At 39.9% G+C, this 18117-nt stretch overlaps 1 protein-coding gene across 4 annotated transcripts in view; it reads left to right on the plus strand.

The window, feature by feature from the left end:
* The window catches only part of KIFAP3 (kinesin associated protein 3), a 67103-nt gene that overhangs the window by 1330 nt on the left and 47656 nt on the right, over window positions 1-18117 (plus strand). For all 4 annotated transcript variants that reach the window (XM_030279682.4, XM_030279680.4, XM_030279681.4 and 1 more), the window contains 9 exons: window positions 3163-3294; window positions 4521-4675; window positions 5792-5847; window positions 6328-6469; window positions 7571-7670; window positions 8425-8549; window positions 9009-9107; window positions 9794-9972; window positions 12089-12251. In XM_030279682.4, the coding sequence (XP_030135542.1) occupies window positions 3163-3294; window positions 4521-4675; window positions 5792-5847; window positions 6328-6469; window positions 7571-7670; window positions 8425-8549; window positions 9009-9107; window positions 9794-9972; window positions 12089-12251 (1151 nt within the window). The remainder of the gene's footprint in view (window positions 1-3162; window positions 3295-4520; window positions 4676-5791; window positions 5848-6327; window positions 6470-7570; window positions 7671-8424; window positions 8550-9008; window positions 9108-9793; window positions 9973-12088; window positions 12252-18117) is intronic.

Consider the following 18117-nt stretch of genomic DNA (forward strand, 5'->3'; position numbering starts at 1 on the left):
ACATGCCACATATTAAGCTCCATAGTTGGAAGCAGTGCAGGGGAAAAAAAAAATCCTCTTGATAATCTTTGAACATCCATTCTGCCATAGCAATGCCATGATGGGTAAAAATCACATGCCACCCTTAATTAAATCAACAGCTGTAACTTTAGAGCAGTGCCTGTTTTTTTAGCCTTACCTGTTCAGTTTGTGCCATCTTACATAATTTTGTAGGAATCTTTGTTTTGTAGTCATCCCTGAAACAGGTGTAGTTGTCTCTTTTTTGGGAGCACAAACCCCAAACCCTGCTGTGCTGTTTAATGTGACCAGGCTGGTGTGCAAGTCTGGTACTCCTCTGCTCCCTGCTTCCTTTGTCACCTTCCATGGGCACTCCCCTCCTACCAAGTCTGACTTGCTGGGATTTGTTATTGGATTTTCAGCCTTACCCACGTGCGCCGTTTGTGCCACTTTTCATTAGGATAGTTTGCTTTTGCTTTTTCCCTCTAAAGGAATTAGTTAATAAAGGATATTAACACTCCAGCTTTGGTTATGTGAGCTCAGCTTGCAGCTTTTGTCTGTAGCAAAGGCCTTCCTCTTTTAAACCTTGAACTGACTGGGTTCTTGTTGACAAAGCAAGCAGTGAAGTGAAAGGACAGGCTGATGTGCATGAGAGCTCCCCAGTGCATTGCTGCTTCAACTCATTATAATATCAGCAGTTTAAAATGTTTTATGATGTGATTTGCAGACTCAGGATGTGTAGAAAATCAGTAAAGATGATGTTTGTAGCTTTGAGGGAGAGGAGGGGATTTTTTTCAGTAAATGAAGATTTACCTTGTGATGCTGACAATACAAATGCAGTGTTTTCCAAATGAAAAACAACTTCAGTGTCTGGAGAGTACATTTTGGTGTAGGTCCTCAAGCATTTCACAAGGTAGGATTTTCAGAAAGGGAACTTGACTGTGTATTGATTTGTGACTTCATTAGCTCAGAAATAGCTCGGGCAGGGAGGGTGTTTGTCAGTGTGAGAGGGCAGAAAATCTCTGCAGCTCTAAGATCTTCAGTTCACCCATCTATCCCTCTGGAAAAAAAAACTAAATTTGGGAAGTCCTAAAACTGTTTAAGCAGTCTTAAGCTAAAGCTCTCCTGGTTGCTAAGCTCATCAGTGGTTACTGTTGCCAAAAGGAGGAGGTTTCACTCCTTTTCCCTGATGAGAAATAGGAAGTGTTGTTCCTTTTCTATGGAGCACTTTAGTTCTGTTACACAGTGAAAACTTCCTCTCCAAAACATGGAGAGTTTTCTGTTGGATTGCTGGAATTGACTGTGACAGAGACTGATGAGTCCTCATGTTGAACTCCAAGGTGACTGGCAGGAGCAGGGATAACATTGGAAGATCTAATCCTTTGGGCAATGATGAGCTGTTAGTTCAGCTTTATTGTAAAACTTTACCAAACTGTTCTCTACCCATCTTTTTCTTTATATCTTTAAATATTACTAAGCTGTTACTAACCAGAGCTTTGACTGTCAGGAGCCCTGATTGTTTGCAGTTGTCATCTCTGATAGATTTTAACATGGGAGAAGTATATTTGGAGGTGAGGAGTGAGAGCTGGATTCTTTTGAAGTAGATTTGCCATAAGCTTTCTGTCCTGCAAGGCTGGACCTTGTGAGAATAGAGAACAAACTGTAATGAAACACCTGCTTCAAGGTGCTGTTAATGGGGAACAACCCCAGTCTCTTCAAAAAATCTCAAGTCATAAAAGGGAGTTTTGCTCTACTTTCATGGAAAATGTTACTTTCCAGCACTAGGGAGATATTTTTGTTTGCCCTGAGTAGCTTTATGTCCTTGCAAGGTGGTTGAACTGGACTCTTTGTTTCCCACAGCAGACTTTTGTGGGGTTTTTTGGGCAGCTGTATCTCAAGACAAAGGTATGTTTTGCAGCTGTACTCTGCAGAAGGAAAAGTGGACACCAGAATAGCTGGGTAGATGGAGACACATTTCAAACATTCTCTGCTGCAAATGGTTATAGCGCAGACTGCATCTGGATTTGCTGTCATTTCCAGCTTTATGAGGTGGAAGTAGTTTTCCCTGATCTAATTGACCCAATACCTTGGCTACCTGCTATCTCCTAGATGCTGATATGACTGCTGGTGAAGCCACTTGTAATTCTCTTTTTGGACACGATCTGTCTAAAAACCTGAACACCCCACAAAAAACACACTCCACATCCCAAAAGCCAAACCCACATTTTGGAGGTGGTTTTAATTTGCAGTGTTTTTGCAGCCAGGTTTATGGCAGGACTGTACATATTCAATTACCTGTACTTAGTGGAAAAGGAACAAATGTCATCTTTACCAATAAATAAAAACAGGTCACTGTATTCTCTGGATGTGGTTCTGCCACTGCTTGAAAACAAATGAGTTTATCTTCACCCATCTGAGCCTTTCCTTAGGAGCCTTGGATCTGCATGGACACAGAATTATTGGCACAAAGGAGGAGAGAGCAGGATAGGTCCTTTTGGCACTGACATACACCAGAGTGCTTCCCTGGAGAATACTTCTCCCAAGGATCTGTAGCTGTAGAAAAGCAGGTAGACATGATTTATATCTTTTGATGGCAGCTGTTGATTTTGGTAATCCCTCAAGCCTGGCAGCAGGCACAATGAGGTGAAGAACTGTAGCAAAGAAGTTTGTGTTTCAAGAGAGAATCGTTAAATTGAAATACAAATTGTTTGTAATTCTGTCTCAAAGAATTGTAACTACTAGGAGTTAGGCAAGGGAATGAAAGAAAAAATCCATTTGTAGAGGACTGCATTAAGTGAAGGCCATTAGACAAAGATTTGTCAGTACTGACAAGGTAATAGGGAATCAACTGGGTAATTCACCTGCATGGTGAAATGCATCTTTTTACTCATTGTGGTGATGTGGAACAGGATAACGTTGATTTCTTTCCTGATTTCTGTGGGTAAGGCTTGACCAGGGCTTGGATTTTTCTGTACTACAGGTAGTAGCCAAGAAGATGCCATTAGCACCAGGCTTTGGTACAGCAGTGTGGGTTGGAGTATGGTATGGAAGGAGAGCATTACTTGGATTTAGGGCCTGCATAGCACAGTAGGCCGGTAACTGATTTCTGCTCTGGTGTGTTTTCTGAGCTTTTAATTTAATCAGTTTTTTTTCCCTTTATGACAGGAAGGTAAAAGGAGGTAACATAGATGTGCATCCATCTGAGAAAGCCCTCATTGTCCATTATGAAGTGGAAGCAACGATTCTGGGAGAGTTGGGAGACCCCATGCTGGGGGAACGCAAGGAATGTCAGAAAATGTAAGGTCACAGCAAGCTCTAATATTTTATTTCAATCTTCATAGTCACAGATTCAATAACTCAGAGTACCACCTACCTCTGAGAAATTGTAGCTTACCATCTTTATGCAACTGAGTGCTGAACTAGCAGAGGGTTTCAAAGCAGGAAATAACATGTGCCTAGGAAGATTAACATCTGAAACACACGTTGTAAATTGCTTTCCAGCCATGTCCTTTAAGGTGTTTTGTAAAGAAAAGTGATGACTCCTGTTTTACATGGTGGGTAGTTGAGGCAGAGAAAAATGATTGTTTCCTGTGCAAATGATAGTTCATGTTGGAGCAAGAAGTACCATTGAACCTCCTGACAGCCTTATGCTTCAGCTGTTGGCTCTGCTGTTGTTTTGATCTGCCCCTGCCCAACCAGTGAATTCACTACTTTATCTGCATTTCACTTTTGCCTGATTGATTTCTTTCAAGGCCATTAAAATATTCCCCACTGGAAAAGACCAGAGAACTATCATAACTGCATTTTTCAACCTGCAAAGTTGGACCTATTTCAGGGGAGTTTTATCTCTGTACTGAAATTTCAACTGAAGTGGCTGCCTGTGTGAGTGCATATTAGAAGAATAATTGGGGGAAAAAGAAAAGAGAATCCTTAAATTGTCGCAAATTTTTGAAGCTATCAGAAGCATACTTCTGTCATCAGATGAATCAACATAACTTGCATCTGCAAGATGGTGGAATTCCTTTTTTTTTTTCCACCCTGTTGTTAATGCCCACAGAGATTTCTTCCGGCTCATTGCTTGTGGACCTGCCTGCAGATCTGCCAGAGCTGTGGGTGACTCCTGGCACTGCAAAAGAACCTTCCTGTGCAGACAAACACTCAGAGCTGTCTCTCATTTGGGACTTTTTTGTCTGCAATACTCCTTTGTGGTCTTGTGCACATTTTTTGGGGTATATAGCAAATCAGTTACTGTCTTTTGTATCTAAGATTGTTGTAAGGGATCTGTTCATACAGCTGCCTTTAATGTTGCTGCATGTCAGTTCATGAACAGTTACGCTCCACCAAATCTGTTTGACAGTTGCTTGCCATTTGGAGTTCAGAGGCACCACTTTGACATGAAAGGCACAGGCACTGGGTGTATCAGGATCATTTCTGCTTTGAGAAATTCTTGACTGTATAAACATAATCAAAGGGCTGAAGATAAAAAAATTTAAAAACTGAAAAGAGACTTGTCTGTGTTGCAGAATTCGGCTGAAGAGTCTTAATGCAAATACAGACGTTGGTTCCTTGGCTCGAAAGGTGGTTGAAGAATGCAAGCTCATTCACCCCTCCAAGCTTGCAGAAGTAGAGCAGCTGCTGTACTACCTGCAGAACCGCAGAGATTCCTCAGCAGGAAAAGGTAAAAAATACAGGAACTAAGTAGCTTGGGACAGGAGTGCCTCAGTCTTGAACAAATACTGAGGTGTTTCTAGCTGAGAGCCCAATGTGCCTGATGTACCAATTCTCTGGGGATGGTGACAACAGGGGACAAGTATCTTTTATCACCTTTGGAAACAATTATGACCTTGAAGTGAGATTGAAGGGAATTACCTTTTTAACAACCAAATTTATTTTATTATATTGATTACATTTAATATTGATGCTTCTTACTGGCTGCCTTGTGCTTTAGCAGGACTTGAGAGGTACAGATTCGGCTGTTGGGTGCCGCCTCATCATATTGAATCTGCACTTACAGTGATATCAAAAGTCTTTAAGAGGATCTTCCTAGAAAGACCTCTGCCATCACCTCTTGCAATGGTACAGAGTGTGCCTTGGCTGAATTTGGGCTATGTGTAAAGCTGGAGAGTTTCAGAGCCTGACAAGCTTTGATCCAGTGTAGCAGACAGCCTAGGGTGTTTACCTCATCTTGTAATCTAAAATTCCTGGTCTCTTTGTGCTCCTATTTATGTCTTATGTTCACCTTAAACTTTCTGCTCAGGGGTCAGTTGAATATTTAACATTAGATTCTACATTATCTTTAGGTTACCCAGGTTTCTTGCAACCATGAAATGGTAAGCTTTGTTCTCAAGCTGGATTCCTAGTGAGTCAAATTTAAAATGAGGATTTATGTTATATGTGAGCTTTGATTGTAAGAGCTTTGCATGTTTTACCCTTTTGCACTCTGCATTTCTGTGTCTTGGTGTGGCACAGGCAGAATCAGAGCTGCTGCTGTTTCTCACTGTGGGAATGAGTGCTGCCACTCTGGGCTTGCTCTAAGATTTATTACCCTCTATCTCCCCAGCTGATAGGGCTATCACTGATCATTTAGACTGAGTTGTCAAAAGGCAGCTGGGGATTTGTTTTACTCCTTAGGGACTGTTCAGGTTCAGAAACCTGTGTTAGTCTGGCAGGTCAGCTGGACACAAAAGGACTTTGACCTTCATTTAACTTAGAGTGTTCATTGTGAGAACACTGGATATGCATTTGGTCTGTGTTTGTGTGTAACTTAACTGCACCCATGTCTTTTTCTTTGTAGAAAAGAAAGAGAAAACCAGCAAGCCAAAAGATCCACCCCCATTTGAAGGAACAGAGGTAAATATTGGTGTTAAAAGAGAAATGCAAACCCTGTTTACTACTTCAGTAAGCAGTTACAAAAGTGAGGAGGGGAGAGGAAATGCTTGTGGTTTTTTGCTTCTTGTTTTTTAAACAAAGAACTTGGTTTGGAAATACTGCACAATGGAAAAAAATTATCTCCATAAAGGATAAAATATTTGACTTGCATACTTGCCCCTCCAAGTATAGCACACAGCAGGACAGCCAGTGAGATTTGGAACATCATACAGGACACAGAGTTGTGTCTGAGCATCCTTTGATTTTTAGGAATCAGATTTTCTGGTCTTCATTGGCAGTGATTCTGCAGGTATTGAAGTTTTTTAACTTGTATTTTTTTTCTGCCTAAGGTCTGTACTCAGAAGCTGAGTGCCCTTTGGTGTCACAACTGAATAACATTGTGATTGCTGGTGTTGAATTGCCATGTCTCTCAGTGAAACCCTTGCTTCTGACTGCTTTCAGATTGATGAAGTTGCCAATATCAATGACATGGATGAGTACATTGAGTTACTCTACGAGGACATTCCTGACAAGGTGCGTGGCTCTGCCCTCATCCTGCAGCTGGCCAGGAATCCTGACAATTTGGAAGAGCTGCTTATAAATGGTAATTTTAAAACCTAATGGTAATTTCTCTTGATGTGTTGTTCATTTGTGTCCAGGGAAAAGTAATTCACCTTTAATTTGGGATTTTCTTTAGCTTGCTAGGCTCTATTTCTCTGTATATAATAAGGTGGCCATCAAAGCTGGGTTGGATCTCTCTACAAAACGATGCTGCTTAGACTGGTCTTAGGTGAGCCTAATACTGAAATCTTCTGGGCCTCTAGAGACTTCAGCTATTTTTTTCTGATCCTGGTTATTTTGATACTAAATTAACTTCAGCTGGCATTACTGCTGGAGATGGGGATGTATTGGTGTATTGTAGATCAGGAAACTTGCCTTGAAAGAGGCAAGCTGACATGAGTTAATTTAGTGATTTTCTTTCTTTGCCCTTTTTGTCTCTTTTGCTGAGTCCTTATACCCTCATGTATTGATGACTTCAATACATGCCCATCTTGTAGTATCACCATGGAAAATGGAATGGGAATGGTGAGCTATGAAATAATGGCTTGTCCCTATGAGTTTTGAAAATATTTAGTGTCTCATGTTCCCAGTTGCTGCTTTTTTGATGAAGGAACATGGTGTACTGAAGAGACATTAGCTAGGGGAACGTGACTGGGAAAGTGAAATTAAACAAGACAAGGAGAAACCAAATTATTAAATAATATGAAGTAGATTCAGGGGGGAAAATAAATGGAAAGGTGGATGAGACATACTGTCTGTCCAGGCAGAATTTAAAGGTGATTTGAAAGTGAAAATGGTAGTGTTTTAGGCAGGGGACACAATGTAGTATGGAATACAGAGCTGGCAGAGGCCACAAGATCTGAAGGTTAGTGGTAGTTTTAAGATTAATTTGGTCTTTGGTGCACTTCCCTTCCATCTTGTTGCCTCTTAGGGTTTGTGACAGGGTGACCACCTGGGATGCTCTCTGGTACTGTCTCCAAACAGAACTCATGAGCAGTGTTGCCTTTTAAAGTGAGATACCTGCGAAAGTGTTTCACTAGAAAACTAATACATGTAGAATAAGGTGTATTCAAATGCTGAGGCTCACAAACTAAAAAGGAGGGACACAAAATACTGATGTTTCTCTAAACCTTGTTCACTTCAGAAACTGCCCTGGGTGCATTGGCTAGAGTCCTGAGGGAAGACTGGAAACAAAGCATTGAGCTGGCTACCAATATAATTTACATTTTCTTCTGCTTTTCAAGGTGAGTGCAGAGTCCCTGGATTTAGGAACATAAAGAATTTGGTGGTTTAGTGCTTAGTGGCTTTTCATTTGTTTTCTGCTCTGTGCTACAAAACTTCACTGAAACAAGAAAAACAGGCAAAAACTTGCTTGTGCCTCAGTTTTATCACTTGTAACAAAAAGAGCTCTCCTGATGAGGCAGTTTGTAAGAGAGCTGGGAAGTAGCTAGTAAAGATTTTGACTCATAGCTTTGTGTTGGAAATGAAAGGTGGCTGAACTTCCAGCTCTAATTTCCATCTGCACACCTACAGGGAAGAAACAATGTTCAAAACTATAATGAGCACTTGCTCTTATTTAGCTATGCCAGTGTTTCTACATACCCTGCCTAGAAATAATTCAAGCAGAAATTGCATTTACCTTGATTTTAGGTCTCTATTCAATTTCTGGTTAGGAGAGAGTGCTCTGAAGTGTTTGCAGTATGGAAGGCAGGGCTGAAGGGAGAACCTTTTCCTTTATGCATGAAAATTGGAATGTGTTTTTATTTTGATGTGGAACAACAGATTATTTCTTATCTTTCTACAAGTTGAGAAAATATTCGTGTTTTCAGGTATTGTTCTTGTTTTGAAATAATTTTCCAATAGAAAAGTGCTTTAATGTGGCACACTGCAAATACCTTTTTTAATATTTCATGTGGTGCAGTATTGCTGCCATAGATGTCGAAGTAGATACGGAGTTGTTGGCATTTATTCCTCACAAGTATTGTTTCTTCAATGTAGTTTCTCTCAATTTCATGGGATAATCACACATTACAAAATTGGAGCTCTGTGTATGAATATCATAGACCATGAACTGAAGAGACATGAGCTTTGGCAGGAAGAGCTTGCTAAAAAGAAGAAAGCTGATATCCTTTTGATGTTCTGGCATAGCCTAATGGCTTCTGACTTGTCTTGATGAGTGTTGTTGGGTTACACAAGATGAGTACCCAGCACCTTCTGTAAAAGCAGAAAGTGCAAAATATAATTGCAGATATGAGAAAGACCAAGAGTGAAGATTTTGGGATGTGGAAGAGGTTAAGCTGAAGCTACTAAAGTAACACAAGAAAAATAAAAGTTACGTTTTATCGGCAGTATGTCTTACAACATCTGTGCTGTATATATTGTGGTGTAAAATATCCCAGCCTAGAAGGAGAGAACAGTCATAGCCTGGATTGCAGGTGTAGCAGGCTGGTGCTGAGGAAGTCTTGACACTGGCTATTCCACAGATCTCTTGCTTTTCACTGGTGATTGAGGAACACTTTTGAGGACAATTGTTATCTAGCCTGTATCACTTCTCTCTGAACTCCTTAACTTCTCTAATTCACTTGATGAAGATCCTGAAAATCAAACCCTAAAAAAGGACTATGAGAAAACTTACAAGAAATACAAAGGGCTGGTTGTCAAGCAGGAACAGCTGCTTAGAGGTACCAAATCCAAATAGAAAATTATTTTGTTGTCAGTAAATGTGACTGAGGGATCCTGTTTGATTCTTGTTATAAACAGGATGTCTTAAACGTCCTGAATGTGTAGATGAGTATAGAAGAGTGTTGCCAAAGAACAGGGAGAAGACAAGTACTTAATCAGATTGTTTGACACTATTAATAATTTTAAAAGCCCATTCTCAGAAGAAGAGGAAAAGTAATCCACTCTTCTTTGCTCATGATATTGGTTTGGGAGGAATTGTGTATTTGGGTTTTTTTGAATTTGCCTAACTTAGCTTGTATCTGACTCTTTGAGTAGATTTCGTTCTAAGTTTTTGTACTAAAATACACTTTGTGTTAGATTGAAATTATCTGAGTGGCAAACCTTTCCCGAGAGGGGCTTTTTACTGGTTTCTGTTGGAATTGAAATTAAAAAAAATACAAACCACACAACATAAAAATCTTCTAGTTATCATTTTTTTTTCAGAGCTATAATTAGAATTAATCCTATTAATGTTTTTTAAAGAGGCAAAAAAAAAAAAAAATTCACTGGCAATTTCCTTCAAACTGCATTGCAAAGGGATCATTATGCTTCTGAAAATCTTGTCTTCAGCACCTAAAGTGTAAATAGAGACTTGTTTAGTGGTTGGATATGATCTGTTGGTGTGATTTGTGTTGATCTTTGTTAGTTGCAATTTATCTGCTCCTAAACCTTGCTGAGGATACTCGCATTGAGCTGAAGATGAGGAACAAGAACATTGTCCACATGTTGGTGAAAGCACTGGACCGGGATAATTTTGAGCTGCTTATCCTCGTTGTAACCTTCCTGAAGAAACTCAGCATTTTCATGGAGAACAAAAATGATATGGTGAGGCTCTTAGCACTCTACTGCAATGCTGGAAAGGTTGGGGTTCTGAAAATTTTGTGTAGTAGGAGGGAAGAAGGAAACATCTCTGTTTTCACACTGAGTATCTCTGACGCTGATTATCCTATTTTGTTACAAGTAAAATGAGTGGAAGAAAAGCACAGCATCCAGTCATAACATACTGCAAACAGTTTTGAGGAAATGTCATCCCAGATAAAGAAAATGATGCAAAATATGATCCACAAAATTCCAGATTTTGAATTCAGCACCTCAAAGTCTTGTCATACCCCCACTTGTGGTGATGCCCATGACTCTGCCCCCAGACTGTACTCTTGTGACAACATATTGTTTCTGCCATGTATTCACTTGGGAAGAGAGATATTTATTCTTCTAGAGTTTGCTGGACTAGTTTACTTATTTCCTCTGTCAGTCTGGTTCCTTTCTACAGCCAGTAGCTCTTAAGAATTGGAGGCAGTTATTCATCATTAGCTTTTTTTCCTTTGTGAAGTCTTACACTTCTGAAATTGTAGCATAATTTGTTTTGTGACTTCAAACTCTAGCCAAGTACCTCCTTGGCTGATAGTTTAATAGCTGCTTGACTTACCTTTGTGCCTCTATTATAATTTATTGGATGAAAATTATGCATTTTCTCTGTTTAAGAGGTAATCTGAGATCAATGGTGTACAGAGATTGTGAGATGAAAAGGTCTGTGTAAAAGCAGTAGTGAGTTAACTGGATCTTTGCATGCATGTGCACTGAACACTGCAGACAAGAAGTATGTCCCTTATTTATATACGGGACTTGTTAGCAAAATAAGAATTAGCTCTCCAGCCCACTGATTTGCTGGCACACTTTTCCCATTCCATCTGATTTTGTGAAAGACAAGTGAAGCAAAGCTGTTGAATCAATTTTATCTCAGAGTGTTCTGATGGTTTTGAAAATGTTGGTGTGCTTCACGTCAGCTGTTTGAGCATTCCTTACTGATAATAAAGATGATGTTTTTTTCTCCATGGTGTTATTAAGAAAAGCTACCATTGAAGGAAATGTTGTTCTGATATTTGCATTGGGCAGTAATACAAAACTGTCAAAGGCAAAATGAACCAAGATTAGTTGTGCAGCCCCTGATTCTAAGTACAACTGAATAATCCATATGTATCTATAGCACATTGTTTCCTTGGCTGTTCTAGGGCCATATGAAATTCAAAGCAGTGAGGTAGGAGTTCTTGCTATCTGATTGTTTCTGATCAAAGCTGTCTAGGCAGTAGTTTGATTATTGCACTGTGCTGTGTGGGGAGAGCTGTAGTTTCTTTTCTTAGTATTCATTCAGTGTCTATTTATAACCAGACTAGTAATGGACATGGAGAAAGAAGTCTGAAGAATGCCAAGTAATTTTATGTGCCTCCTTCTGGCCAAAGAAGGATCTGGGAAACAAAGAGATGAATGCATTTAAAAGATTGTGTCAAATAAAAGCACAGAAATGTTGCTTAAAATATGATAAAAACTTTCTGAAGTCTTGCCAGTTCAGATGTGTTTTCTGGCTGGTAAAGTGAACATGATCTCAGGAACTGATACCACTTCTCAGTTTCTGGATTCCACTTTTTAATTTGAAAATGATACATGTTTCAATATGACTTTCATGCTTTTGTTGAATTGACATGTAGGATGGCATGCCTCTTCTGAGAGCACATGCACACTTCTGGCTAGGGGTTCATTTGAAATTCATAATGAAAGGTCTCAAATTCTTTTTGGATGCCAATTTTCTGTCTTTCTTTGTTGGGTCTATCTTTGACTCTACTGGCAGTTGCTGCAGGATTGCATGTGTTAAAGTTTAAATGAGTTTGCTCACCCTACTCTAGTTTTGCAGGTGATGTCTTGACCACATTCCTGCAGTATTCCAATTGTGAGGAATGTTTCCAAGACACATGAACTTGTTGGTTCAAAACCTTTTTTAATAAATGTTTCCCTGTAAGCCAATCTAGAAGACTTCAACCACAAAGGCATAAATGAAACTACTTCAGATGAAACTGCATTAAGAGCCACTGCTATGGCTACAAATTAGATATTGAAGCCAGAGTAAGTTTGGATGGATTATGGTTTTGGTTTTTTCCTTGAAATACAGGTTGAAATGGATATTGTTGAAAAACTTGTGAAAATGGTACCATGTGAACATGAAGACCTGCTGAATATCACTCTTCGACTCTTACTGAATCTCTCCTTTGACACAGGCCTGAGAAGTAAAATGGTCCATGTTGGTTTGCTTCCCAAACTCACTGCACTCCTGGGTATGTCTTCTTTTGGTCTAACACAGACACTTCAGTGGAGTTGTTTGCATCGTGGTATGATGTACCTGAAAGTTGCTGTGTCACTTTTGTCTTTGCTACTTACTCACTACTCCCAGCTTCTCAGCATTCACATCATCTTGTCACACACAGGTTTCCAGTAGATTTACTTCTAGGATCTTTTAAACTGTAGAATAAATCTTCCAGTCTTTAAAAATTACTTCAGTGGGTACCTGAAAGCCATGTGAGCTGACACATGAATGATGTTTGTAATTCTGAGGGAGCACCTAGGAAAAAAAGCCATCAACTTCACAGAGCCTAGCTGATGTAGTTACAAACTAAATATATAAATATTTATTTATTTTTAGTGAAACTTGGTATACCTGCTTGCTCTTGTAACTTGTCCAGACAAATCAGAAATCTCCCGATTTTGTTAGTTTTCAATCTAGGCAGTACTGATTTCTAGACTTTTTAGCTTGGTAGTCTTGTGTTAAGATCATATAAGTACATCAGTTACAAGTGGAATTTTTTGTTATCTCTAGGGGAAAGCCATAGAAACAATAAGGTCTTTGGGAAGAGCAGGGGATTGTTCTGTTTGATCACTGCTGTATGCTGGAGTTCTGAGGAGGGACTTCTACTGCTTTTTGTGTGTTCCTTGGCTGATAGTACTTAGAGGCTGCTCTGGTAGATACACTAAAGGTTTAGCAGCTTTTGGCTCTAAAGACTGAGTCGGAATAGAGGATCTTGTCTGTGTGAATCACTGCTGCAAGACATTGCTAAAGTCTTCTGAAATCTGTTGGCTTTGGGATGTGCTAAATGCAGTGCAGAGGGTGGATCCAGATCCTGGCTGGAGCAAGGGCAATGCAGTGGTGAGTCTCAGCTTTCTCCTCTAGCTGTGAAATCTCTTAGGGTTGTTTGTGTCCTCAACATTATACTTCAAGCTCAACGCAGCCTTATTACTGTTTAGTGAACACCATGAAAACTTGGAGTGCTTTGGAAGCCTTAATCCTGTTGGTGATTATTGTATAACAGCTCCTGGTACAGCCTGAAATGCCTCACGTCCTTCTATGCTTTCTGTCCCACAACCATGTTTGCACTGGTCTGAGCTAGGACAATGAAAATTGGCTTTTGAAAGCCCTCTTCTTTATCTTGTTATCCTCAAGACAATGTTACTTGGTAGTAAAGTGAACTGAGAAATGGAATCTGATGAGGAGATCTTTCCTCTTGCTAGTTAGTTTGGTTCAGATTGGGTAGCAAGCTTTTTGGAGCAGGAACTTGTCCCTTTTGTTCATACTGCAGGTAACACTGTGGTCTGAGGGGAGCTTCTGCGGGTTTGTCAGCCCAGACAATGGCACGATACAAATCACTGCTCCTAGAAATTCTCCATTAAATATTAGAGTCAGACTAAACTCACCAGTTAAATATCTCCTTTCTGATGTCTGTAACGTGGAGAGGAGAATTGCTTTTCAAATGCCATTCTCTTAGAGTTGTAACTAGGCCTGTGTGAAGGCTGTTCAGCTCAGAAGAACTGGTTGCTAAAATTGGAGTTTGTTCCTCAAGTGGCTGTTAGGATAATTACTGCAAGTACTGCTGGTACTTCCAGAAATATTCAGTGTGTTTCTTTTCTCATCTAGGATGTATTCAACCATTCTTTCTGGTTTTTAAATTTTAATTTTTCATAGAGGCATGTGCTGTTTGTTCTTGCTTCTCCCTGTAGAATTGCTTGATACTTACTTTTGACTTCCTAAAAATCTAGGTAGAAATATTGTCTATTACTTGCTTCTTTAAGCCATCGCTGTGCTTTGTGAGACTTCTGTTGGTATGATGATTCAAACAATTCTCAAATATATCACTTGCCATATCCTGTCTGAGAGAGGTCTGCAATCTGAATAGTAAAACAGCCATGTGCCAGATGCCCCATTTATACAGGTTATTTGGGTATTAAACACACATTGTTCAAGCCAGAACCCTTCCTTTTACATTTGCAGGTCATCTCCAAGTGCTAACACAGCACAACAGCTGTTGACAAGTCCTTGTACAACTCTTAATGCCAGAGGTCAAGTGTGCTGACTCAACCTCCTGAAATTTAGCATTTATGCATGCTGGGCCTGTGAGTCTTTAGCACTGGGTTTGAGATGGGCTCAAATAAAGTGTAATAGGTGTTTAAGGGGAGAGCTGAGATTGCAAAGAATTAAAGGATTTGTTTGACAGTGGTTTAGGGCTGAGCATGGAGGTGAATGCAGTCTGCAGTTCTGGAAGATGTACTATTTTCCCAAGGGATACTTAATTGCTTGGGAGCAGGAAGGCTCTAAATGGACATAGAGGCTGAAGCAGTGAGGATGAAGTGGCTCCAATTGAGCTCTCAGGAAAGGAATAAGTATGCCATGGATGTAATGGAGAAGGACTATCTTCTTTCTTTCCATCACACTCCAGAGTCTTGAGGCTGCTGTTGAAAGCATGGACATGAGAAATTCTGCATAAGTCTTGGTTTCCATTTTAATTGGGCTCTCCTTTTTAATAGTGCCAATGCCTGCTTCCCCATGTAGCTGTGCCAGTCAGCACTCCTTGCTTCTCTTCACAAATCTCAAGTATTGCATATGACAAAGCTCCTTTTGCTCCCTGCAGGCACCCAAATTAATCAACCACAGCTGATTTTCGTGACTCTCAAAAAGCTGTATGCAGCTGAGGGAAGTTTGGCTTCAGACTTGAGATCTGACGCTGGAGCAGAGCTGTGGAGGCCTGTAAGATACAGTCTGCTGTACTCAGCTTTTTCCATACATAGGGTGGTTGAGGAGCTACGAAAAGAGATTTTGTTTCTTTGTGTGACTTCCATCCTTTAAGAAGACCTTTTAAATATTGAATCAGCAGGGCCCTGCAGAGAATGTTTTTTATACTGTGGCTTTGTTTTAATACTTAAAAATTATCTTTAGAGCAATCTTTCCTTTCTGTGCCAATATATGTGAAGTGTGACTTCAGTTGCCTAAGGTGATAATTCATGTGAATTCACCAAGTGGTTTAAACTAGATGTTTGCCTGAAATGTGGAAAACACAGGTTTAGTGTCTTCCAGTCATCCCCTTTGAAAGAGAGACCAAAGCAGCCTGCTACACTATTCTGTGCTCTCATCGTGCTGTGCATGGCAGAATTAAGGGAAGTGGAGCACAGGAGTGACTTGCTCCAAATATGGTAGAGTTTGGAAAGGGGGAAACACAGAGTTGAACTTAAAAACAGATACAAATCTGTTTTCTTGATTCCTGGAAATGCTCTTCCACCTTTGGACATAAGGGAAATGTTACCCTTTTTCATAATTCTTCCCCTGGATGTGTAATTGGCTTCTAAAGTAAATGCCCTGGCAGCAAACAGAAGAAAACATTCAAGGAAAAATAAAACCCCTTTACTTTTTGTTTGGACCAAATCCATTCTGTTTTTCAGTTAAGAGGTCAAATTGAATACAAAATTTTTACTACAGCTCTCTTAAATATAGGCACAGCTTGTGATGCATAGTATTCTAATAAGGATGCTATTTTATGCTCTCTCTGAGTTGTTTCTTAGCCTTTGTGAAGTGAGACAAATAGTTCCCCATTTGCCATGAGAACAGCAGGCAGTTTGTACCGCAGAGCCAGCTGAGTGCTGCTGTGGGGGTTAAGGCAGCCTGAAAAGCTCATGGTGGAGCCCTGTTCAGGAGCAGCTCCTGGCAGCATCCCTGCATGTTGGGCAGTGCTGGCATTTCTGGTCCCTCCCATCAGTGAGGTGTCCCTCTCCAAGGATGCAAATCACAGGGTATGTTGCAAAAGCTGTTACAGTGGGAAGGAACTGTGTTGCTGATTAGAGTAAAAGGAGTAGGTTTGACTCTGTGTGGGGAACAAATAATCTTTTTGATTAGGTATGTGTTCATCTCTGGAGCTGCTGGACAGTTCTTAGGTGTACTCAATACATACTGTTTTTCTTTTCATTCACTCCCCAGTGCAAGCCATGCTGAAAGAATAAAACCCCATTATGCTTGGAAGCCACACTTAAGTATCTCTTCTGTTGCTTGCAGTTACTATCTGCTTTTAAAAATTGAAGATTGAGCACAGATACTGGTGAGCTGAAAAGTGGGTGGGTCACAAAACAGGATTGGTTGCAAATCAGGCCCAAAGGGAACGTGGAGTGCAGAAGGGTTGTGCATACAGCTGTGAAAGTGCCAAGGTGGTCAATCTCAAAGATTGGTGAGGAACATCCTGGGTTGTGTTTTCCAGCACAGGTTACAGTGGCTGAAAGCACTTTGGCTTTGTGGATTTGTGTTTCAGCCAGGCAGATGAGTGTTTGTTATACAGCACTCTGAAATACAGTGTGGTCAGCCCCAGGTAACAACGGTATAGTTTTGCCAGTCATAGATTGTGCCCAGCCTCTCTGCCTTATTAATGTGAGCATCCTGGCATGATATTCTTAATTTCTTGGTGTTCTAAGATTTCATATAAGCACAATGAGAAGCAGTAGCCACCTAATTTTAGATAAAAATTCACGGGCTGTGGAAACTCCAAAGTAAGTCAGGCTTCTCAGTCTTGTTCATTTAAGCTGGAGAACCCAGAGCAGAGAGTAGCACTGACAATTATATTTAGTCCTCAGTGAAGAGCCTGTTTTCACTAGATTCATTGATGGAATCTTTCCTGGGAGATTCTATGATTCAAGATTTCTGTGTGAAATTCCTCTGATATTTTTCCATTCTTTACAGGTTGGGTTTAATGAGCAATAAGAGAATTGCCAAATAGTTGTATGTTTGGCTTCTTAACAATCAAGGCTTGATATGGTATGCAGCCAAGCTGGATTATAAGGTGACTGCTGTTTAAAAAGCCAAGTAGTATTTTGCTCTCTAATTAACGGAGTGCTGTGGGTTTTTAATGCTCTATTCCTTTTATGAAAGTTTCTTTTAAGAAGGCTTAAAGTAGATGTGCTCTCTTTATGAGTTCACTTGGCCTTTTTGTAATGAACTTATTATGGAGCTTCACACATCTGTTGAAAAACGGAGCTTCTTATAGGCTACTGCAATTTTTTTTCTGACTTTAATAGGCCTCGTTTATCCTATAAAGAAGCATACATTTTCTTACCTGATCAAGTGAGCAAACAATAAGGGTCAGATGTGGCAAAGACCCTAACAAAAAGCACATGTCCATCCATCAGGGTGAAGTAAAGTCATATCGGGATTGCTTGAAGTTATTAATGGCAGTAAAATTTATGCTTCCTCCTGTTTTCCCAATTAAATTGAGAAACCTTTTTTTCCTAAGGTGGCTCTGCAGCAGCTGGTTCCAATACTACTTGTGTGAATATTGCCTGGGGTGTCTCCATTCCTTTATAGTACAGGCTGGCTGAAGCACATTAAGTAACAGTTCAACTACAGGGACCAGTCTGTTGGAAAACAGCAATTATTAGTGGATTTATTTTAATGGTAGTTTTTTTATCATTTGTGGTGAGTATGGCCAAAGCTTAAAAAAACCCAAAACAAACCCTCAACAACAAAAAAAAATGAGCCCCGACACAAAAAACCCCACAAACCAAAATAATCTCTTAACATTAATTTTCCAAATCCTTCTTAGAATTGTAGATAGACCTAAGCAGGTCTCAATGGTATTAAGGAGAGGTGGGTGCACAATGTGTTAGAACTCAGAACCTAAGTTTAGATACTTTGAATGTGGATATAGACAGCAAGCTTTAAAGAATAAATGACTTCTCATTTTGAGAAATACAGAACTGAATGTAGAGACTCATCACTATCAGGTGAGTGAAAGCTTCTTGCTGTGGTGTGCTAGTCACAAGTGCATGTGTGAATTACCTGTGTTACTGGCTTTTTTAGTAAAGAGGATAACTTTAGTGGAACATAAGAAACTAATTTCA

Source organism: Taeniopygia guttata, chromosome 8 (assembly GCF_048771995.1).
Source record: "Taeniopygia guttata chromosome 8, bTaeGut7.mat, whole genome shotgun sequence".
NCBI classification, from domain to species: Eukaryota; Metazoa; Chordata; class Aves; order Passeriformes; family Estrildidae; genus Taeniopygia; species Taeniopygia guttata.